Here is a 24,423-nt window from a genome sequence, read left to right as displayed (position 1 = left end):
TTGTATCATATATACATAAAATATTATATGTGCATATAAATATGCAATAATTTGAGATGGGAAAAAAGTTGAATTTGTTTTAAAAATCACAGATTTGAATTTTTTTTTTTTATTTGTGGTGCTGGAGATTTTTTTTTTTAATATTTATTTTTTAGTTTTCAGAGGACACAACATCTTTGTTGGTATGTGGTGCTGAGGATCGAACCCGGGCCGCACGCATGCCAGGCAAGCGCGCTACCGCTTGAGCCACATCCCCAGCCTTATGCATGTGAGACAAGCACTCAACCAACTGAGCTATATCTTCAGCCCAACAAATTTGAATAATCTTATCAAATATGAATATATTCAATTTCCAATAACTTTATTTATAAAGACAATAGTTTGGAATATTTTTCTAAAACAAAAGAACTGGTTGACACTTCTTCCTAGGGTAACAATTTATCTTCTGGAATCCCTCTAAGATTTCATTTTCCTACCTGTTAGTTAAATATCTGTCTATAACCATGTACTTCCTAAATCTGAGTAAATTTCCATCATGGGAGTTAAATCATTTGTAAGTCACCCATGCAATACGTCAAGGTTGCAGGTTCTAAAGGTATCCATAAAACATTTCATTCAAAAACTGTTTCCTTGACATTTGACTAAATCCCTGCACGACTTATTCTTATTCATCGATTTATCATGCTTCCCTTGTTTGTCAACTGTGCTATTGTGATCATCAGCCACAAAGCATATGTTGAGTGTTTTTTCCTCTTTACCCTCTGAATCGTGAAAACTCAGCCCACAAGGCAGTCTGTTTTTAATTAAAGGTCATGATTTTCAGAGGTCATGTTGACACATTCTCCTGTTAATGAACTTAATGAGATCGAACACTCCATCTCTAAACAGTACTTTCTGCTCTCTGGCCACTTTCTGGGGATAACTTTAATTTTTGGTTAGATACAAATGAGTGTTTACCTTCCTGCTGTGTTTCCAGGCCTATGATTTATGGGGATGGCTTTATATATAGTAAGAACCATGTGCATACTGGTGCCAAATACCAAATGGATGTGAAACTTCTCAAAGAGTTGGTCTGGGTGACAAAATAACTCTACAGCAATTCATTGCTCTTTTATAAACATTGTCTAGAGTCCAAACAAAGAGTACAATTTTTTTTTTTTTTAAGTCTGGAAAGAAAATGATCAACTCGTAATATTCTGCTGAAGAACAATGAGTAAGTTAAAAAGAAAAAAAAAAATTCCCAAGCTTGTCCATGCATTAGAGTCACCAAGAAATCTTTAAAAAATTCTCATCCCCAGGGCATAGTACATTTGTTTTCCAGGTGATTCCAATGTGTAGAAAAGTTTGAGAACCATTGATTTAAAGTTTAAAAATAATAGTAAAATTCTGGTTGGTAGAAACAGTGGTCTTTTTTTTTTTCCAGACCAGTCCCCATATAGGTGACAATCATAAACTATGAACAAAAACATTTAACAAATAAAAAGCTACTGAAGGTATAAAAAATAACAAAAAGCTATAAAAAGCTATGTGAAGCCCCGAGAGTGATCAAAAGTAGGCAGACTATAGGATTGTCTCCCCTTAAGAGAAAGGAACTTTTAAGATGTAGAAGTTTCTGGTTTTATGCCTGAATACTCATTCTTCAGGTGCCCAGGGGTGGGTGACGGCTGCAGACTTAGTGTCCTGAGACATCATGGACAGAATTGGGATGGGCAGAGTAGAAAATTTAGCAGTTAGTTAGGAGAGGTATTCTTGAAAGGAGAGCTACAAGAGCAAATCTCAAATTCTGAATCTTTGTTCAAAGCCTTGGTTGACTTGTGCAAGGGGGACCCTGGTGGCCCCGAATGTCAGCAACTGAAAACTGAAGGACTGATCAGAATTCAGCTACTATCCAAGACAGAGGAGACAGGGTGAATTTCCAATCCAGCCAAAAGAACCACCTGAAGACAAAAACTAACTCTTCAAAGAAGGTAGCAGAATCAATTTCAAATAACATCCTCCCTGCTAAAGTGAAAGTCAGTTAACAGAAACTGACTGATTATGATGTTACAATTAGCAGACAAGTGCTTTGAGGAAGCTATTATAAATAGCTTATATGGTAATGGACTCATAATTCATAAGCAAATGAGACATCAAAGCACAAAAGTAGTAATGAAAAAAACAAAAACCCCAAATGGTGAAGCCTGGCACAGTGACCCACTCTTGAGATTGAGACAGGAGCCTCAGCAACACCAAGGAGCTAAGCAACTCGGTGAGACCCTGTATCTAAATAAAATACAAAAAATAGGGCTGGGGACGTGGCTCAGTGACCGAGTGGCCCTGAGTTCAATCCCCGGTACCAAAAAAAAAAAAAAAAAAATCAAAGTGCCTAAACACATAGTAAAAGGCAGAGATCATTAGACTAGATAAGTCAGACCCACCTGTATGTTCTCTGAGATGGTTTTTAAACACAAATAAGTTAAAAGTTAAAGAATGAGTAAATATGTACCAAGTAAATAATAAGCATAAAAACCATTTTCTATTGGCTTTGATATGAATAGCTTTCATGTTTACCTTTTCAATTGTATTTACCTGTTCTAAAAACACAGGCAATTTAGAGACTTTTTTTTTTTTTTCCCAAGCCTTTGGGTTTCAATGACCTTGGGGGATCAAACCCAAGGCAGGCTGGGCAAGCACTTTACTACCAAGCTCCTTCCCTAGTTCTTTTCAAAGACTCTTCTCCCTTTTAGTGTGTGTGATTAATCAGAACACCTTAACATAAAGCTTTCAGAATTTGCTGTTCTCCCTTACCTATGCTACAGCAAAATGTGTGGCTTTTGATCCAGCTATTGGAGCAAGCAATAATTTTAATCACTTTTATTTCATTTGTATTATATTAATGTGTTTTGTTTCTTTTATGTATCAGCATTATATTTTGGTTCATCTATTTCTATGACTCTGAGGCAGGGCCAGCCCCCTCCTAAGTGCCTTCACACAGCACCTGGCTGGACTACCACATCTTTTTCTCACTTCATTTTCTTATATCACTTGGTTATCATTATCAGTTTCTGTCTTTCCCTTTTGGGGGGAAAAAGTCTATCTCTTTCTACAGGAGGGATTTTCTATAACAGAGTTTCAAAACTAGACCAACTTCAATGTGGAAGAATGTTTCTATACTCCACAATCCTGACGCCATAATGCTCCCCCTAACTTAAGACAATTCATAGCTGGGCCAGTGCTGGAAAGAACATGACTAGACCAACAAAGAAACTTCATGCTAAGCATGACGATAATAAGAATGGTTTTGTGGCATGCGACAAGTGAAAGGAACACTACAAATTCCCTTCTGGCTATCTGGGCTTTGTAAGTAATTGTCTAGTCCAACAAACTCTACTTGTACACAGCACCATTTTTTCAAAAACTTGTGTCCTTGCAAAATGTTTACCTATTAAAATAACCAAACCACCATAGACAGAACCTCATCCATTAGTTCGTCAGTTTAGAGACTGCTTTAAACATATTTTAAAAGGTAATTTCTCTATAAATTAATGTTATATTTGAATGCAAAGACCTTGCCCAACTGTACCACTGAGCACAGCTTATTTTAAAGGATAATGTGGAAGAGGGACAATACTAAGAAATGGCTTGTGCTATTTACTTCTGAAAACTGAAGCCATAACTAGTTGCTTCCCCCAGCTTGGCCAGGTTTTAAAAAAATACAGGACAGATCACAGGAAGGATTTAGCAATTAGCTCGGTGCTCATTAAATGATTCATTTCGATTTGCCATTCAGCTCTAAGAAAAGATTTAAGGGCCTGCTATGCCTCCTATCAAGAGTAAATATCACACATCCTGTTTATACATATTGGCTTGTTGTCCACAGCTCTTCAAAGAGTCAGTGACACCCCCCTAACTCACACTCAGCCCCACCCCCAACTTCCTGCTCACTGGGGTATTGCATTCCTATCACTACTTAAGAGGTGCCTCCTGCAACAAAATACTCTGTATTACGACAACTTTTAAAGAAAATACTTTATTACGTCATGAAAAAAGGCATCGATCAACTAGATTCATACTTGTTTGAAAAAAAAATGAAAATTTTATTAATTAGACAGTATGTGGGCATCCTGTTCCACATGGGAATGAAAAGATGCTATAGGTTCTCAAAAGTATTGCACAGTCTGAAAAAAACACCAACAAAAAATAGGGGAAGGGGTGGGGAAAAAAAAAAATCACATGATATTGGGAGCCATCTCACATTATGAATAATCTACCAAGAAACATTTTAAAAAGAAAACCCTTTGTTTCTACAGTAGCTTTGAGTTTCTAGTTCTTGGAATGACTGTATTCCATTGAAGACATCTCAGTAACAGGAAGCTTCATTTTAGCAATCCCATGTGCAAATATTAATAAAAAAATATATAAAATAACGCAATTCATCTCTTGCCATCACCACCCCCCTTGGCAATCATGACATTTTCGAGAACTGTTTTGCTTGACAGAGGGGTTAAGCTGTAAGTTTGGCCTGAAGCTCCATCTCTGCAGCCCGTTTGAGTGCAACATCCACTAGAAGCTGAAATCCACTAAAATCCTGGTTGAGGTCCGGTGGAGTAGGGGGAGGAGTGTTGAAAAGACCGCTCTGAGTATTTGTACTCGGTCCAGACTTACATGTGTCCTCCGGATACACGAGAGAGGTGTCTGTAAAGTTGCTGGCTGCCATTTGCTGTATATCTGTGGTTTGTCCCACACCAACCGACTGGCAGAGAGGGAAAGGCACATCTTTCAATGCAGTCACAGTGGTATGGCAGATCACTGATGGACGAGCCAAAATTGATCCCGGGGATGCTGGCTTGGGAGACAGAGGCCTCCCTAGGGTTGGGTTTGGTCCAGCTGTGCAGGAATGAAACGGGCTCTCCTCTAGAGGTGGCATGAAGTTTTTGATACCTATGGCAGCCTCCATAGAGCTAGCTTCAGAAACCTTGGCCCCACGGCGGGAAATTGTGAACTGATTTGGATCTTTGCCATCCTTTCTCAGCATGTCAGGGAGAAGCCTGCGTCGGGCGTTGATGAACCAGTTACAGACCTGAAATCATATTGGTACACTTTGAAAACAGGTTCTAGGGGTGCCTAGCTGACCCCTGTTCTTTGGATGAAAGAAGGCATCGAACGGCTTATTTGGACTCGCCAGTTATTTCAAGGTATTTGAACCCAGCCAAGAAAAAGAGCCACCTCCTGTCATAAATCTCCTTCTGCTTTGAATACACATTTGCTTTGGGGACTTGTTATCTTTCAATCTCTTTAGGAGAGAGAAAAGATATAAATTCCCAAATACCTGAAAATGATTTTAGGGAGGAAGCTTTACCTTTAACTCTCCCCTGTTTAACCTATTACCTACTGCCCCAACACTTGAGTTAATCAACTACAGGAAAACCTTTCCTGTATGAGAAGTGCCACACCTCCCCAGTAACTGATTTTTCCCAGTTCAAATGACTATGTCAACAGACATAACATGAATTACCTCACTGAAGTCTGTCCTTGTTTAAATATCAAACCAGTTTCCTGGGCAATAGAGTAAGGTTTAACCTTCTTTTTATGTTTGAAGGCTCTTTTAGGCATTAAAGGAAATGCTATCTGACAGATGACTGTCAAGTGTTTCTGTGTTCTCTAAATAGCCAACTATTAGCTTTTAGCGCTATAACGTTTCCAATAAAAAGATATTTCTTCTTTTTCTTTTTTTTTTTAAGTGGGGAGGAGCTGAATGACTTTCCGCGCAGGAATGCTTTGAAATGACTTTGAAAATGAAAATTCATGCGTGAGGGCCTCAGAGGCAGAGTAGCATACACTAGACCCTGGGTTCAACCCCTCAGCATTGGAAAAAAAAAAAAAAAAAAGAGTGCAATAACCTTGTGCTCTCTTTCCTTACCTGTAGTGTGGACAGGTGAGTTTGCTGGGACAGTAATGCTTTTTCTTGCTCTGAGGGATAAGCGTTGTACCGGTGCTCATACAGCCAATCCCGCAGAATCTGAACAGACTCCTTGGGTAGGTTACCCCTTCTCCGTCTCTTGCTTGAGCCAGCTGAAGAGGAAAGGTCCAGGGGTATGTCCATGCTGTCCTCATCCTCAGTCTCACTGCCAGATGCTGCAACAACACCTAGAAAAGCACAAAGGCCAGCTGTCACTTGCTTTTTATCAGCAGGGCAACTATCGCAGAGCTCATCGATTCTGACCAGTCAGTGTAATTGTATTTTTTTCAACCACTGAAAACGAAGCGAAAGACCTGTGCTTTCTGCTCTGAATTACCAGGGTACCTGTAAAAGTCCTCAAGAATAATTTGACTACCTGCACAAGGTAGATTCTCAACCACCAGATACCTTTTCTTAGGCACGGTCCTCTAGGATTTAACTTCTCACATTCTTTTTTGAATGATGTTCAGAAGTCTTTTGTTCAATCCATTGGGAGAGACAAACTGAATAATTTGCCCCATTTGAAACAAGAAGGGTGCTGGGCAGTGGGGTGTGTGTTTAACAAGCTTCTGTTAAAGGTCATTCCTAACTAGAAATAAAAGGCTAATGAATATGCTAATTTACATCTTAAGTGTTAATCTTCCTCTTTCCATTAAAGGTTTGAAGTAAAAGAGAATTGCTATTTTTCCCCCCACTGATATAAGGAGGACAAATTACCTAGCTAGTACTATAAAATACTTGTTAAAAATTTCTAATTCCATGATCATTTCTTATTCATCACGACCTATATTTATGCAGGATTGGAACACCTACTTTCAATGGTCACTTCATGAACTACAACCACTAGTTTTCAGTTTTATTATATAAAAGTATTTCTCTACTATTAGTACTCCAGGAAGACTTCAAAAGATGCCTGAAACGGAATTAACTTAAAACACTGCATAAATTTCAACTGCTAGTTTAATATGAACCTGCAATATTACATATCGATTAGCAGGGTTCAGTACTTAAAATTCTTACATGACAAAGAAAATTAAGTATGCAACCCCCAAGGAAGCTCCTTCTGTTTTAAGTACTTTAATCCTACCAGAAATTTTAAGAATTCACAAACCATACAGAATATTTAAATCAGATACACAGAATTCAATAAAAATTCAGACCGGCCCAACTGTTAAATATCATTTTTAATTAAAAGAATTTAAATAACAAATGCTATGAATCTCACCTTTCAAAACTATAACTGGTAACTGTAAACGTCTAGAGAAATATTCTTTGTTGGGGGAAGACAATCCAAAATTTTAAAAGTATACATGAATTACAAACTATAAGCATGCTTGAAAATATCAGTGTTTCTGTATTAGAGATTAATTTTTAAAGATATTGCATTTTTAGCTTCATGTAGATATATATATATGTAGATATGTTTTTCTTCTGTAACTTTGGTTGAACAAAAGACCCAATTTTAACTGAGTACTAGAAAATAAAAACAAAATGTTCTTCACAGTGATATACCATATAATGTATTTTTAAGGAACTTTTAAAAAATACACCAACTGATTGGCTTTACTTGGTGACACATTTAGTTTTGGACTGCAGGGGGCAGAAGGTGCTGGAGGACGTTCCTACAGGAAAAGCAAATGCTCCAAAGACAAAGTAAAGCAAGTTCTTGTTTAACAAAAGAGATGAATGATTTTGCAAATTCACTGTAGCTCAAGGATTAACAGTACCCAAGAATCCTAAGTTTTAACTGCTATGTGTTTGAATTTCCCCTTCCCTAAAGATTTAATTAAACTGTTTCTTTTTTAAAGTTTAAAGAAAGGGCATATTGAAAACTGAAACTGCTTTCACTGCTGAGAAGTTGAGAAACTTTCAAAACCCATACTGAAATTTGTGTGAACTATTAATAAAATACCATGAGATTATAAATGATTTCCTGTTTCACATTTGCCTTGATAACTAAGGAAATCACTTCTAAACACGTGTCAAGTTAATTGAATAACTAAAGCAAATTTGAATAAGGCAATTTGTTTAAACTCTCCAACGTCTGAAAGCTTCAAGGCTTTTAATTTCCCTCTTCCTTTTTTTAATCTGGAAAAAAAGTGTGGAAAATCGCTCATTGAACAGTGAATTCCCAACTGTAAATTGGTAATAACAAAGAGTTTGAAACAAGCAAGTAAACAACAACAACGGAAAAGAATAAAAAGCTCAAGAGTGTCCTTTGATCTGCTTGCTTCATTTGACAAGAAGCTTGATCTTTTCCAATAGGTTAGTGACATACAAAAGCAGGTTTCAGTTAAGCAACACCAAACTAAGGAAAGACTTCACTCTGTTCTCAGTTCATTTGGGGGTGGGGGGATGAATGCCAGGCCTCTGGATTTCTTAACAAATATTTTCAATATGTGCACAAAAGCTGAAGTAACAGGAAGTTAAAGCCTTCAGTGCCTTGGCTTGGGCCAGCTGATATTTCACTGCAGCTAAACCACGTTTATTGCTGTCAGGACTGTTTTCATTAAAACTCTCCCTCCTGATTGTGGCTCAACTTGGAAAAACAAAGACTTTTCCTCGTTACTCATTTCCTACTGTAACAGAGCTTTTGAAAAGTTTCCCGGTTACGATTTGTTTCCAAATCGTCTTGCTTTGCTTACACTTTAAAAATTGTGGTGTAGGAGGGGGGCAGTGGTGGGTGGGGAGAGAGGAATCAAAAGCCTTTTTACTCTATCCACATACAAGGAAATGCTGTTTAGAAAGCCACAAGATGGCTCGTGGATCCCACGGCTCTGAGAAGCAATCTTGCTTCTCTGCACTTTCTTTTTCTGAATAGCTCTGAAACATCAAGGGGGAGGGGGACTGAGAAGGTGGTGGTGAAGTTGGATTTTTAAAAAATGTTAAGAATCTAGTAATAAGAGTAAAGGAAAGTTTAATAATTAGGTAAAGGCAAATCTAACCTAACTAACGAGTCTCCTGATCAGAATACCTCCCCTCTGGAGAGGCAAACAGGAATCCAATTTAACACCCAAGTTACTAAATCCACTGTGCGCGCTTGGCCGCCCGCAAAGAGCGATCCTAAAGCAACGTGATCAGGAACTGGGACCAAAAAGACCGGGAGCATTTTCCTTGTCAAACCTTCCTTCTGTCTGTTTTTAAACCACTTTAGGTGATCTTTGGGGGCCGTCTTCTGTTTTCTAAGAGGACACATTATCATCCCACGCTGGTTTACCAAAACCCGTACCCTGAAACTGAATTGAAAGTGCCTTTGTCTTAAGGAAACTTGAAAACATGCTCAGACTTTTCTGTAGACAGACAATAGGCCGAGACTGACTTCTGGGAGCCCTACCGGAGCCGACAGGCAAGACTCCCTTTCAGCCCCAGGTAATCTTGGACAGGAGGAGGCAGGACCCGGAGGCTCGCGGGGGAGAGGGAGGAGCCCGGAGAAGAGCAAGCCGCTTTTGTTCGGCTCCAACTGAAAACCGCCTGCAAACTGTTTGAGTTAGCACGAGCAGAGGACCTCTGGGGCTTCGGGTCACTAGAGAACTAAAAATGGGGTCGTAGATCCCACATCCTCAAGGTGCCGGTCCCCGATCCCGGACGATTTGTCAGGGAAACCTAAAAAAGGGAAAGAAAACCCCGGCAACCTCAGCAGTCTCTGCTACCCTTCAGGGAGCCCAGAAGCAATCGCAGCAAAGTTTCCTCTCCAACACGTCACCTTTCATTGTTTCCATGAGTCGGCGCAGAGTAGCAGATCCTCGGTGCGCCCGGGGCTGGGGACCACGGATTCCCCCACCCACCCTGCCAGGGTCCCCCGGAATACCCAAGAGGGCTGGGGGATGGGGGACGTCGGGGGGGGGGGCGGGAGGAGGGAGGGGTTCGGGGGTGCCTGAGCCGGGAGGGTAATCGCAGCGGCCCCCGCCAGAGCTCAAACAATGGGGAGGGGGCCGGCGGAAGCCCAGTTTTGCATTCGGCGCACTCGAACCACTCAAACCCAGAACCCCCTCTCCCCACACCTTATGCTGGCAAGTCCTATCAGAACCCAGAGCGCCTCCTATTAAGAGTGTAGATCTGTCAGCCCAGTATCAAGGATGACACGGCTTTGCAGAGACACCCGGACGTTCCCCCGCGCGTTTTCTCAGCACCAAGTTAAACGTCCCCAACTGTAAACGCCCACGTTCTCACTGTCCTGCGGGGAGGGGTCCGCAGGGAGTTCTACTACCAAGTGGCACGTTTAATGTTACTCTCACTGGGGAAGCCTGGAGGCGGGGGGGGGGGGGACAGGGAAGTTCCGCGTGCCTGAGTCTCCCACAGAATCACATCAACAGAACTCTAAGGTAAAAACACAGCCGAAGGAACCCTACGGGGAGTGCGGCTGCCCCTTCCGAATCTCGTTCCGTTGGAATTGCAGTTGCAGTCCCTTTCTGAAAGAATGTGGAGTTACCAACTCGAGGAAGCTCCTGAGCATGCGCAGCAGCGCCCCCCGCCCCCGATCCTTGGCTTCCCCGAGCGATTAACTTCTGTTTTGAACCACTCCACATAAATCACAACAGAAAAGCCAACTCTAGTCCACGACGGAACACTCAGGGGACCTCCCAGCGAGGGACTCAAAAGTTAACTTCAAAAGAGACTTTACAGTCTTTGACCTTTCAGGTGTTTTTTCCCCCCTGTGTATTTTGTTTTTAAACCAGACTGACGGCAAGTTTTAGTTGTAAACCGTCCAGAACGCTTCGTGGAAACAATGACAGCCTCGCTCTTTGCACTTACAACCAAGCCTGCTTGTCACACTTGGACACATTTTGACTGCATGCAGCTTTAAGCAGCTTGCCCTGTGTCCAACTCCTCATCTTGCCCCAAATCCATCGTGGGAAAACTTAAAAAGCTGGAAATTTTTTAGAAGTCTAGCTTTCCAAAGCCATGTACGCCCAAGGGCGATGTGGGGGTCCGGAATCACATTCCTTTGATTGTGAAAAACATCTCATCCCTCAAAAAGGGTACCAGGGCCCACTGGGGCGTGGGGGCCCCCGGAACCGAACTTTCACACAAAGGCACCTCGGCCTCGGTAGCTCCGGATCCGGGCCAGGAAAACCTAGGTGGGGTCCCCCGAAACCGACCCCACACCCGCCGTCCGCCAGACAGAGCTAGCAGCCACGCGGCGGCTGGGCCAAGCGTGGGGTGTTGGTGGAGACAATGAAACTTGGAGGCGCACAAACAAGGCGCTGAGCGTTGATTCTTGACAACGTGCCAGCAGCGTGGAGAGGCTCGGCTCCCCACAACAGCCCTTCGTGTTGTGTCTAGAAGGAAAACAGCAACTGCCGTTCCAGACACAGCCTCAACAAAGAGAACGGCCGCCGCTCCAGCCCTAGAGCCCCTGGGCAGAAAAGTCCACCAAGTCACTTTCGCCCCCAGTCTAGCGCAGCGCGGCCCGGCCCGCGTGTTTCTCTGGGACTCGCAGCCCCGGTGCGCACAGCCCGCGGCCGCCTTACCTTTCTTGCTCTTCATTCTGGAACTCCCCTCCCAGCGAAAGGCAATGCTGGGGTCTCGAGGGGCCAGGAGCCAGGACACAGCGGGCAAGCGGTCGTCCTCCTTCACTGCAGACTCTCCAGCAACTTATAGGACGTGCTCCAGCCGTTATTGCTAAACAAGGCGCTTGGATCCCAGGCGCCTGCTCCTTGGGTGGAATTCAAGTGACACTTGGGCTTCCTCCTGCCGGGATCTTCTGGCAGCCGGCCGGGGGCTCTCCCTCACCCAACTCGCTCCCCTCCCCACTCCGCTCCTTTGTTCCCGGCTCCTGCACGGCGCACCTCGGCGCTGTCAGAGTGAGAGGCAAGGAGGGAAGGTACAGGAGGTCCTGCCTCCGCCCCCAGCCGCCCGCCCCGTCCCCCGCCCGTCCCACCGCGCCTCCGCCCCTCCCCCGCACCTTTCAGCGGGGGTGGACTGGACCGAGCGGCGCGGCCGCTCTGACCTGGCCACTGTCACCCGTCCCTCACAGGGGTGGAGGACCCTAGAAACACTATCACGCCTGCCTGCTGCGCGTGCACCGCCCGCATCCCTCGCCCGGCGGCGAAGACACCAGCTGAGCGTTCCGGGTTTTTCCTTTGGGCCTTTCTTCCTGAGGCTGGCGAGAGTGCGTTGGGTTAGGAAATTGCAACAGATGGGAAAAAGGACGCCCCCTTCTTCCCCTCCTCCACCCCAGGGAAGAAAAGACTCGCCCTCTTGTTTTTGACAGCTGCCCCAAACTCCTCAGTCCCTGCTTGAGCCGCACAAGACAGCCGCTTCTGATTCAAGGGGCGGGGCACAAGAGGAAAAGTATTCGGGACAAGAACCAACTTCTTCCAGAATGCGCGGCTGCCATTGACACGCGGGCGCGGCGCGGCGCACCCTTCTCCTCCCGGCGCTCTTCCTCCAACAACGGCAATGGGAGGTGGGGGGGTGGGGTGGGGATGAGACAGAAACCCTAGGCGAATGTCTGTTCCCCCGGGCTAAAGCTGTGAGTTCCGGATTGGATTGCAAGGCAGTTTCGAAATCTAACACGTTGCGAATAGACACTTGTCATGCTCACATGCTCTTTAAACGTCTCTGTCTGGGGACTGCCCGGGCGCGCGCCCGCCCGGCTGCTACTCGGCCCGACCCCTCCACCCCCGGACCCCGGCAGCAGCCGCCTTTATAGCAAATAGGCGACCACGCCGTGACTGCTCATCCGTTTTGGTAAACAGTGTCTACTTTTAGGACTTAAATCCCGCTAGGGGACCCCTCCTCCCCTTCTGTATTTCAAACAGAAACTAGCCATTAAGTAAACACATGTTCCTGTGGGTTTATTTTGGTTGAGTTACGAGGACTCCAACAGGAGTTCCTTGATGAAATTCCCCTTTTAAAAGACCAGATGCTGTTTGGCTGATTTCTAGACACGCATGACCTCTCCTCTGGGTCTAGTTTTTTTTTTTTTTTCGCGTGGGTATGTCCCGTTGTTCTGAAGCAAAGCAAATGAACTGTCATACACCACGGTTAGACTTTCTCCATCACTGAAAAAGAAAAAAAAAAACCCTAAACGCAAATAAGCCTAGTAAAAGACGTCAGCGCCTGGGTCGGTCTCCAGTTTCGGCTCTGTGGCTGTTTTTGTTTTGTAACCTCGTCGGAGATCCCGGTAGGAGAAAGCTCCGTGGAAATAAGGTTAAACCCGAGAAGGACTAAAGCAGCCAAAGAATGACTAAACTAGACTTTGGAGACTGTTTTAGGATTACGCTGAAAATTAAAGCCAGCCTCCTCTGCGCCCCCTTCCGAAAGACACCCCCGCCCCGAGAGTGCGTTAAGGCCAGGGTTTAAAAACTTGGGTGGTTTTTCCAATTACAGGACTTAAAATGAATCAACAAGGAAAAAAGCGTCACTATAAGAAGGCAGCAACCTTACGATTTTTTTTTTTTTTCTTCTGTGGTTTGCCGACTGCTCGGCCCAGAAGAGAACACACATCTAAAAGCACGGGAAGCAGCCAGAGGAGGGAGGACAGGGTCCTGGGGAGAAACCACCAGCCTGGAGCTAGCTTGCAACTGCCTGGAGCCGAGTTCCTTCGCCGGGCCTGGCTGCAGATGAATCAGCTGCTGCGCCCGAGTGCAGGACAGATGTGGCGCGGGGAGGGGGCCGGCTTGCCCGGCGCCCGTTAGAGGGCCGCCTAGTTATTTCATTTGAAGGGTTGTTTGTTGCTGGGATTGGTGGCTCATATCCGCTCGGGAACCAGGAGAGGAGGGAGGAGAGACGCAAGGAGGAGGAGCCGGGGGCCACTGCCGCAGCGACTCCGCGGCGTGAGTGGCAGGATCCAAGCCTGGGACCGGACGGTTACTGCGGAGACGCTTTGTTTGCTAACTTCCAAAGCGCCTTCGGTTGCCTCCACTCTTTCGAAGCCACTCTACAAAACAAACCTTCGGTCCGTTTAACCCTCCCCTTGCCTGCTTTCGGCAGCCAGAGACAAAAATGTTTCCTTCTTCCCGGTGGTTATCCTTGGCCACGGGGTGGCTCTCATTATGTACACAAAGGTAGCTTTACTTTGGTCTAAGTGAACTTAGCTAATTAATGCGATTCTCCAGCAACCGAGATGGAAACCTAGAGTCAAGGGAGTTTACAGCTTGAAAACAAACTTTACAGGGCAAGGGGGAGGGGTGGAGAAAAATTAAAAGCCTCTTTCAAATTATGAGGAGGAGGAAAACGTGGAGACTTAAACCAACCTTGGCTAGAAAGCCAGCTTGATCCGGTCAACGCACACCTTTTGCTCGAAGCAGTGTTTATTAAAGCTGGCGGGATGCTCCCAAAAGAATCAGGCACAATTCTATGATGCAGCTAATAGCTTGATAGCCTCCCTGGTGCATGTCACCCCACTCCACCCCCAACGCTAGTGCCAAACTTATGAAGAAAGCAACCCCCCCAAAAAAATGATCTCTGAACTCCAGCAATTGCTTTAGGATATTTTTTGTTTGCTTGCTTTTGTCAAGGTGGAAAAACAAGTTTCGGTTCTGGCTCTGTCAGTCTTTAAAGTGTCAGGGCCTCTCTGTAGAATCGATTCAGTGACTTTTAAGATTCCAATGCTTTAAAAAAAATTATGTGGACTCACATTTGCTACATATTATTTGCTGAATCCATCTGAATTTTCATTGGATTGGGAAATTGCCTGCCTGAAATTGAGACGTTGCAGGTTCTGGGGAAGGCTGCTGATAAAAAAAATTTTCACCATTTTTTTTTTTCTTTTCAGGCACACACACAGTTCCATTTGGTGTCTTATCTTTAGAAGCTGCCTCAAGGCCAAGCAAAGAACAAGAGTTGTCATTAAGTTACTTTTCACAGCTTGCAAAAACTCAGATGGAAATTTGGAAAGGCAAAGAAGCCAGAAAAGTGTATCAATGAATGCAGTTATTATTTTTGATACCAGGTCCATCAAATGATTGGAAGATATATTTATTGTATTTCTTTTTTTTTTTTTTTTTTTTAATTCACTGACTCAACAATTGATTAGACATGATTTCCATCAGGTGCTGTGTCCTAGGTGGGGGGATGATGACTCACAGTCTTTGGATCCCTTTTGCTTCTGGTGTCTAGAAGGCAGATATTTTTATAAAATATGCAGACTCTTGGGCTCCAAACACTGCACAAGGGGCCTATAATCATCATGTCACATCTCAGGTCAGAGGGTCTTGGCTGTTTATGAAGAAGCTGACCATTGTCTTTTCAAGGGCCTGGGGCTGGGCTATGGCTCTTGTGGTGATTTTATCAACCCCAGCAGGATAATTCTCCTCCTTTTTGCTGCATGAATAATGTAACCGGTGCTACTACTTTTCTCCTACTCTTCACATCTCTTTCCAGTCCTCCTTTCTCCTCTGTTGTTACTTCTCTTTACCTTAAGTGGATTTTGAAATCCAGGAGACAGACAGCAAACTAATTTATTAAGCCCAGCATTTACCTCTTTTATTCTAAATATCTCCTATCTGCATTGTGCTTCATAAGTTTATGAAATATTTAATTTAAATGATCTTATTTCATGTAAGTTTTTTTTTTTTCTTGAAGTCAAGATAAATAACACATTCAAAATGCAACATAGCTAAAAGGCATAACACTAACTATTGGACATACATTATCTGGCTCTAAATCAAGTGATCTCTAGGAAATCCTGTGAGGAAGACAGAGACTGACCTCAGATTACAACATCAAAGGATACCAGGGACATCACCATCTCCTGGACACTGGGGGTTGCTCTCCGAAATCTATCTCTAGTTTTCCAAGAGGCTATATCTTTCAATGCACCTATCTTTTGTGACTTTTTTTTTATGTCCTTTTTTTTTTTTTTGGTGCTACTGAGGCTGAAACCCAGAGCCTCACACATACTAGGCAAGCAGTATGCCACTGAACTACACCCCCAGCCTAGACTCTTTTTTTTTTTTTTTTTTTTAAATATTTATTTTTCAGTATTTGGCGGACACAGCATCTTTGTCTGTATGTGGTGCTGAGGATCGAACCCAGGCCGCACGCATGCCAGGCTAGCGCGCTACCACTTGAGCCACATCCCCAGCCCTAGACTCATTTTTTAAATTAAAAACAACAACAACAAAAGACTTCTCAACAATTCAGGGAAGAAAGAAGAACTATACAAACTGAGATATGAAAGACCTCCTGATTGCACCCTCTTACCTTCCATGTGGGTATTTATACACCCACAAACCTAATGGATTTTTCATCTTAATTTTGTGTTTTTAAGTCCCTCTGCCTAGGCCTATCCTTCATCCCTTGTTTCGAGTCTGACAGTTATCAGTCAAGACTTGGCTTATATTTCACCTTTTTAGAGGACTCTTCTCTGACTACCTAACCTAAATTAGGTGTCATGTGTCTCCTGCCCCTCCATCTCACCCCCACATAGCTCAGGGTTTTTTAGCCACGATCCTATTGACATCATTTGGGGGCTGGATAATTCTTTGCTGCGGGTGCTGTCCTGTGAACAAGATCACTGGCCTCTAGCCAGTATGTACTAGTAGCATCTTCCCCCCAAATTAGGACAAACACCTATCTCCAGACATTGCCAGGTATCCCCTGAGGGTTTAGAAATGTGACAAGAGCCGTCATCCTTTGTTGGAGACCATAAAGCTAGCTCACCTCTTTCTTTAGTTCTTCAATTAAACTACAGTTTTTAATCACTTCATTTATGTATTAAGTTTTTCCCTCTGAACCCTCACTAAAGTACATGATCATTATTAAAACTTTATGCACTTAGCATATTGCCTAAAATATGATAGGTACCCAATAAATATTTATTTAACAAATAATGCATGACAATGAGACTATAAACATCAAGAAGAACAGAATTATTTATTGTTTAGAACATGCCAAGCAATGTGAAAATACTTTCCTTGTTTTACCATATTTATTCCTGAAAACATTCCTCAAAAGTACTTCTTCTTTTTCTTATTTTGTTTTGTGACTCACCAGGGCCTGGTGCATGCTAGGCAAGCATTCTACCACTTGTCCTATACCTCAGCCCTACTCCTTATTATCTCCATCTTACAGATAAAGAAGTTGAAGTCTAGAAGAGTTAGTTTGTCCTGCCAGCATGACCCCTTGGGTCAGTGAGCTAAAAAATAATGACATTCTAAGATTTACTTTTTCATTTATTTAACAATTTTCTCAGCAGTGAGCCCTTAACAGTTTTCAACTTGTAGGCAATTATATGTAAAATATACAACAATTAACAGACTATAGGCAGCAACCAATTGGAAGGGGCCTCTGATTGTGTACCAGAACACACTGATATGAATTAACATCTCAGCATATTGTCAACTTGTATGCAAATCTCTTGAGACTTGTGGGAGCAAATATTTTTAGGAGTCTCCAGGGGGTGGAATAGCTGAGTCAAAAGGTGTGTGCATTTAAAATTTTGGCAGATCTTGCCAAATTGCCCTCCAAATGATCTCACTTATTTCAAATCCCACTGAAGGTATTTGAGATCTTTTTTTCTATACTCTTGCTAACACTGCATATTATCAATTTCCAATTTGTTTACTACGTAAATAAATGGCACCAAATTTTTTTAAAGTTCATATTTCTTTGTTTAAGAGGGTAAACCTATTTTTGTTATATGTTTTGATCATTTCTAAAATTTCTTTTTTGTTATGGTTTGGATCTGAAAGTTCTCCCAAAGGCTTGTATGTTGAAGGCCTGGTCCCAATGCAGTAATGTTCCGTGGTGGGGCTCTTGGGAAGTGATTGGATCTCGTGGGCTGTGATCTCATCCATGGATTAATCCCTAGGTGTGTTCATAATTGAGTGGACTATGAGGAAGTGGTGGAAATTCTAGGAGTTAGGGCCTAGTTGGAAGAAGTAGGTCACTGGAAGAATGCCCTGGAAGGTCATTTCTTATCACTGATCCCTTCCTTTCTCTGTCTCTTTCTCAACCGACCCACCTTTTTGGCTGTCATGAGATGAGCAGTTGTCCTCCACCATGCTTTTCTACCATGAAGTTCTGCCTTACCTCCGTCCAAAGGCATTGAAGTCAGCCAACCAGGGACAGAAACCTCTGAAACAGTGAGCCAAAATAAACCTTTCCTCTTTTAGGATTTTATCACAGCAACAAATTCTGACTAATACATTCTTCTTGCTTATTCATAACTTTTTCCAAATTTTATATTAATATTGATTTTTTTTCCTGTTCTATTTTTTTCTCTCTGTAAAACAAAAATCAAGGGTATTTTTGTATTAGCTTAAAAAAAATCAAAAAGTAGTGAACTCATTGTATCATAAATGCATCCAGGTGTGGTGGTCTATACCTGTAATCCCAGCAACTCCAGAGGCTGAGACAGGACGATGGCAAGTTAGAAGCCAGCCTCAGCAAATTAGTGAGGCCCTAAGCAACTTAGTGAGACCCTGTCTTAAAATAAAGTATAAAAAATAGCTCAGTGGTAAGCTCCCTGGGTTAAATCTCCTCTTAAAAAAAAAAAGAAAAGGAATAAGTGCCATATTTTCGCAATAAAATTCAGACCTTCAGAATACTTTTTAAGTTTTAAATGTATTTCCTTTCTTTCCATCAAGGGGTTAATCCATTCCCATGTTTCCATTTATTGCCATATTACTTCTGCCCCAAACTGTTGGAAGAATCCTTTATAATAACAATAAAATATCCAGGAATAAAATTAACAAGAAATATGTGCAAGTTTTATGAAGAAAACTTTAAAACCCTACTGAGGGACATAAAGGGAAGACTTAAGTAAAATAAAAGGCAACTTATTCTTTCTAGCAAGTTTCAACAGTGAAATCTATGGAAAGATCGAGTCTTCCCATGTCAATCTTTAAACTGAAAAGCAATTTCCACTGAAATAATGACAGGGTTTTTTGGTGGTTGTTGTTTGTTTTGTTTTGTTTTTGAGACAGGAGTCTCCCTATGTTGCCTTGGCTGATCTCCAACTCCTGGGATCAAGCATTCCTCCTGCCTCAGCCTCTCAAGTAGCTGGAATTACAGGCACATGCCAATGCACCCAGCTTTGTTTTGTTTTTTAATTGACAAAGCCAGGCTACAGTTCATGAAAATGGAACATCTCACCACAGCCAGGGAAGGTCTAAAAGAGAAGAGCTGGGAGTGGGAAGGACAGAGAAAGTCTTTTCAGATATTTAAGTTCATTTTGGAGTTTATATTTAAAATATTTAATTTTGTACTGAAAAACATATGAAGAAGAAAAATAAATAATGAAACGGATTATAACATATCTGAAGACTTGAATTTTACACAAAAGGCGTTTCCTATTAGGAAATGTATTAAATTGGGACAATTTGACTAACTTTAGTTAAAAATATAGCTGGGTCAGTTGTGACACAAACATGTAGTCTCAGTTACTTAGGGGGCTTAAGGCAGCAGGATGGTTTGAGCCCAGCCAGAGCAACATATGAGACTGTCTAAAAAATCAAATAAATATGAAGTTGTATCTCTGTCTCCTTTAGCAACAATAAAATTCATCTGAATTTTAAAAGATGAAATGTAAAGGTAATTTAAAATACAACTATGCCTTTTCTAAAACACTGATTCTCAAAGCATCCTGCGAATACCAGTTTTGCCTCTCAGGTGACATTTGACAATGTCTGGAGACATTTTTATTGGTCACAATAGGAGAAGAAAGGAAGCTATTACTGGGAACAGAGGCCAGGAAATGCTGCCTTATACCACCATGCACAGAACAGGACACTCTGCTACCTACAATAAAAATTCTCCTATGCCAAACATCAGTAGTGTCAAGGATGTGAATCTTCCTTCTAAAAGACAGCATCTGATCTTGGAGTGGGGAAGCCCTTTCAAATCAGAACATGAGGTCAAAAAAGAATAAGAGGTCTAAAGAGTCATAAGCATTTTTTTTTTAAAGAACTTTTTTTTTCCCCAAAGAAAAATTTCTATAAAATTCTCAACAGCAGCCAGATGCATAGCACCACATCTGGCTGGGGAGGCTGAGGCAGGAGGATCATGAATTCAAATCCTCAGCAAAAGTGAGGCTCTAAGCAACTCAGTGAGACCTTGTCTTCAAATAAAATACAAAAAATAGGGCTAGGGCTGTGGCTCAGTGGCCAAGTGCCCCGTACCATCCCCGGCCCCCTGCAAAAAAATTCTCAATAACAAAGAAACTGGGAAAGATAACATGGAGCACATGTCATGCATAATACAATCAATTTATGAAGTTCTCATATCAGCCATAGGAAAGAAGACCCATTTTTAAAGTGGTAGAAAAAGTCTAAAGGACAAAATGTACTAAAAAATGTAATCCAAATAACAAAAAGAAAAGAAAGGAAGAACAAAGAAAAAGGAAAAAAAAACCCACAAAAACATAATTTTGGTGTTACTAAAACAATTAAATAAAGCTCATTAAGCTGACTTGGTTACTAGATTAGTAGCATACTGATTTGTCACTTAACAAGGGAGAAAATTCTGCCAAATGCATTGTTAGATGATTTGTGCAAACATCACAGAGTATGTCATGACAAACTAAGACAATTAGAATGTCATTAGGCCATAGAATCTTATGGGATTACCTTGGTAATATGTAGTCCACCCTTATCTGAAATGTCATTATGCAACCCATGAGTCATTGTAAAAGCAAGGTACAGAACATTATAGTATCCTTTTTGTGTAAAATTTTTGTACGCCAATAATTTTTTTTGTGTGTGTGTTGTGCTGAGTGGGAATAGAACCCAGCTTTTGCATGGGAGGCAAGCACTCTACCAACTGAGCTATATCCCCATCCCCACCAATATTTTTGTGAGAGAAGGAGAATTACCGGGGAATGAACTCAGGGGCACTTGACCACAGAGCCTAATTTTGTATTTTAGGTAGAGATCAGATCTCACTGAGTTGCTTAGCACCTTCACGAATCATGTATAAAAATCTGAGCCAGGACCATAATGGGACACAGTTGTGTTTGAGGCTTCTTAGTGTGACTGCTGTAGTCCAAGAGCCTTTGGTGGTTAATCATTAACAACTGTGGATAACCCTTATTGACACTTTGGGTGCTAATTATTCTTTTTTTTTGGTATCAGGGATTGAACCCAGGGTCCCTTAGCCACTGGGCTGCATCCCACGCCCTTTTTATGTTTTATTTTTATATTTTATATATGTTTTATATTTATGTTTATATTTTATATTTATATATATATTTCAATTTATTCTCACCAGCTGCCCGAGTTGACCAGATAAGCTGGGTTCAAAGGAGCTGGCTGCACAATTAAACTAAGAAAACGGCAAAGAAATTCCACAACACATGGACAGGAGTTTCTCAGGTCGAGGGTGGGACTGCTGTGTGTCCTCTTCCATTCTGGAAAGCAAGAGAGGATGCACCCACCAGGAATCTCTTAATTTTATAGCGGGGGACACAGAAAGAAGCTTTGATGGAATGTTCTTCACCAAATAAGGCAGGGGATAAGGTTTCAAAGGGGGGTTGTCCATCCCATTGGGTAACACCCAGTCCAGGGTTAGAGCAAACTTCTTTGCCCAGTGAAGGTGGAGGCCACTTGCTCCGCACAGCGTGTGATATGCTATACCAGACCAAACCCATCCTTTTCTCAAAGCTGAGAGGGGGTGCTCAGTCCATGGGCAGGGCAGTCCCCCACCATTTATATACTTAAGTGAAATTTAATGTTTTTATAAAATGTCACAAATATTTATTACAATAGTACACTAGATGAACCAATACATAGTTTTCAATATTGTTCATATCAATGGAGCTAATTTTATTTTATTTTTATTGGTTCTAATCAGTTACACATGACAGTAGAAAGCCCTTCTATTTTTTGTACACAAATGGAGCAAAAATTTTCGCTTTTCTGGTTGTACATGAAGTAGAGTAACACTATGTATGCAATTATACATGTACCCAGGGTAATGATTTCCGCCTCTTTCCACCATCTTTCCTACCCCTTTGCCCCTTATGTTTTATTTTGAGACAGGGTCTTGCTAAATTGCTTTGGGCCTCACAAATTGCTGAGGCTGGCTTAGAACTCATGATCCTCCTGCCTCAGCCTCCCAAGCTGGGATTACAGATGTACACCACTGTGCCCAGTTATTCATCATCCTTTTTTTTTTTTTTAACAATAAATAAGAACAAATGCTGTCAAAGTATATTTATCAAATAGTTTGTAAATAGTAAAATTTAGAAATGTTCATCCTAATATAGGTAATTTTCTGTAGATTTGGCCACCCATTACAACATGTAAAAATAGACAAGATGTTTTTCCTTAAAATGAATTAACTGCTGTCAATGTATAGGTGATATCAGCAAATCTCTTGAAAATCTTGGAACATTTAAGTAAAGGTTTTTTAGTCAAGTGATGTACTGTAAATGAGAATAATCTGTTATCTCCCAAGTGTTTGTCAATTTCAGGCCACCCCAAGATGTCATAAAGAAGCCAAAATTATTCTTCCATATTACCTTAAAAGGAAGGAAGAAGCTTATTCACTTCCAAGCTACTTGGATAGACTCCATTTTTAAATCTATATTTATTTTTTGTGTAGTGCTGGGGATAGAACTGGGGGCCTCACCCCTGCTAGGCAAGCACTCTGTCTTGAGGCCATGCCCCCAGCTCTGTTAAACTTTATTTCTAAAACTTTGATCCATGTTATTTTATTTTACTTTTCCAACCCATTTTTGGAAGCTCTCCTCACATTTGCAGACTAGGTCAGTGGGATCCCTCCTCAAGGGTGAGAGAAATATCTAAATCAGCCTGAATTAGAATCCCTCCACACGTGATTGACAGCGATGCACACATCTGCTAGTCCTGAATAACTCTTATTAAACAACAACAATAACAAAAACTTAAAAATAGCCAAGTGACTCAAATTCAAAGACTTTGTCATTCCCAGAATGGTTTTGTTTAACTTTTTATTATGGAAAAAAAATTTAAACATATCTAAAAAACGAGGAAATACTTGTACAATGAATCCCTAAATAGCTATCAGCCAGCTTCAACAACTGTCAGCTGGTGACCACTCTTGTTCCGTCTGTACCCTCACTTGCTTCTTACTTAGATTCTCTGGAAGCAAACCCCAGACATCATTTATTTCTGGATGAGCTCTTCCCCTGAAAGTTCTGGCTTGCCTAATCAGTAAACTCCTCACTCCCTAGACTAAATGATTTGTTTCCTGTTGGAGCTAAGTAGTCCCAGTTGTATACTCTATTGTCTTTGCTTTCCAGCCTTTTCGGTTTCAATGGTTAAACATTTTCTTCCCGCCAGAGAGAACAATTCCATTTTATCTTTAGATGGTGCTTTCATGCTTTGGGTTCTACTAGCCTATTTTAGACCAATAAAGAGATAAAATTCCTCCTTTGGACTGTCCTGCTCTCAAATATTTATCTCCATCTTTCCTGTTTGCACTTGTCAGGCTACATGCCTGGGGTTTTTTGTGTTCACAAAACATGTTCACTAAATCAGTATGAATTTAACTTTTTGTCCCCCTCTTTTCTTTTTAGGGCTGGGGGTTAAACCCAGGGCCTGACACATGCTAGCTAAGTGTTCTACCACAAAGCTGCATGCCCAGCCTAATGTAGATGACTTTAAAGTCACTGAAAAGTTCTAAAAAAGTAATGATATTGGCCAAAAACAAAAACAAAATCCTATTTGGTGTAAAAAGCATGCCAAACAACTATTAAAAAAAAAAAAAAGACAAAACTATTTTATGTTGAAACTAAAGCCTTGCACAAGCTTAAGTGCAAGCTTTGCCACTGGGCTACATCCCACCCAGAAGATTTGTTGAATGAGAGTCACTTTGCTTTCTACTAATAAAATGGCATATTCATCCTACCTGCTTCTGTATGGGAAAGAACACAGCAAAAACCTGTATAAACTTGTCACTGGTCACTTATTTGTCTGATCACAAAGTACATTTTCCAAATGGATTGATGATTCTATAACCACCATATGTTGCTTTCTGCCATCATTTTGTTGAGCTTGCACATAGTATTTCTTCCAAGCAGCCTGAAATACAGGCCCTTCTGTGAGGCTTTGAAACCTAATTCACAAAAGAACATCTCTATTTAAAAATTTTTGATACTAGGGCTTGAACCCAGAGGCTTTTTACCACTGAGCTACATCCCTGGCTCTTTTTTTTTTTTTTTTTTTTTTTTAAAGAGAGAGTGAGAGAGGAGAGAGAGAGAGAGAATTTTTTTAATATTTATTTTCTAGTTCTCGGCGGACACAACATCTTTGTTGGTATGTGGTGCTGAGGATCCAACCTGGGCCGCATGCACGCCGACGGGCGCGCTACCGCCTGAGCCACATCCCCAGCCCCCCTGGCTCTTTTTTTAATCTTTATTTTGAGATAGGGTCTTGCTAAATTGCTTAGGTTGGCCTTGAACTTGCAATTCTCTTGCATGAGTCTCTGGAGTCACTGAGATTACAGGTGTGCATCATCACGCCAGGCTTCTGTTTTTCTTTTTTCTCTCTCTCTCTCTCTCTTTTCTTTTTCTTTAATAATGTTTAGGAAAAAAATTTTCTAACATAATTTGA

The 24,423-nt window shown here is 41.8% G+C and overlaps 1 protein-coding gene across 5 annotated transcripts; it reads right to left on the bottom strand.

Moving 5' to 3' along the window:
* Window positions 1-3,993: 3,993 nt before the first annotated feature.
* Tgif1 (TGFB induced factor homeobox 1) lies at window positions 3,994-13,614 on the bottom strand. Of its 5 annotated transcripts, XM_040274793.2 has the most exons (6): window positions 13,326-13,614; window positions 12,254-12,945; window positions 11,844-12,041; window positions 11,410-11,734; window positions 5,900-6,126; window positions 3,994-5,059 (listed from the first exon to the last, which is right to left on the bottom strand). In XM_040274793.2, the coding sequence occupies exons 4-6, from the start codon at window positions 11,423-11,425 to the stop codon at window positions 4,484-4,486; spliced, it is 819 nt and encodes a 272-aa protein (XP_040130727.1). In that variant the 5' UTR covers window positions 11,426-11,734; window positions 11,844-12,041; window positions 12,254-12,945; window positions 13,326-13,614; the 3' UTR covers window positions 3,994-4,483. The 5 variants fall into 5 exon arrangements, with proteins under 5 accessions (XP_040130727.1, XP_013219137.1, XP_040130731.1 ...); XM_013363683.4 differs by having other exon boundaries at window positions 11,844-12,945; XM_040274797.2 differs by having other exon boundaries at window positions 11,410-11,594; window positions 11,844-12,945.
* Between the last annotated feature and the right edge of the window lie 10,809 nt (window positions 13,615-24,423).

Source organism: Ictidomys tridecemlineatus, chromosome 13 (genome assembly GCF_052094955.1).
Source record: "Ictidomys tridecemlineatus isolate mIctTri1 chromosome 13, mIctTri1.hap1, whole genome shotgun sequence".
NCBI classification, from domain to species: Eukaryota; Metazoa; Chordata; class Mammalia; order Rodentia; family Sciuridae; genus Ictidomys; species Ictidomys tridecemlineatus.
The sequence above is the reverse complement of the archived record's forward strand: the minus strand, read 5'-3'. Positions and strand labels throughout refer to the sequence as shown.

What these genes read in the sequence shown, in the direction of transcription:
- Tgif1 (XM_013363683.4), bottom strand. An exon ending in CTCACCTGTCCACACTACAG is followed by an intron (nt 5,060 to 5,899) that starts GTAAGGAAAGAG and finishes ATATGATTTCAG; the next exon opens with GTCTGTAACTGGTTCATCAA.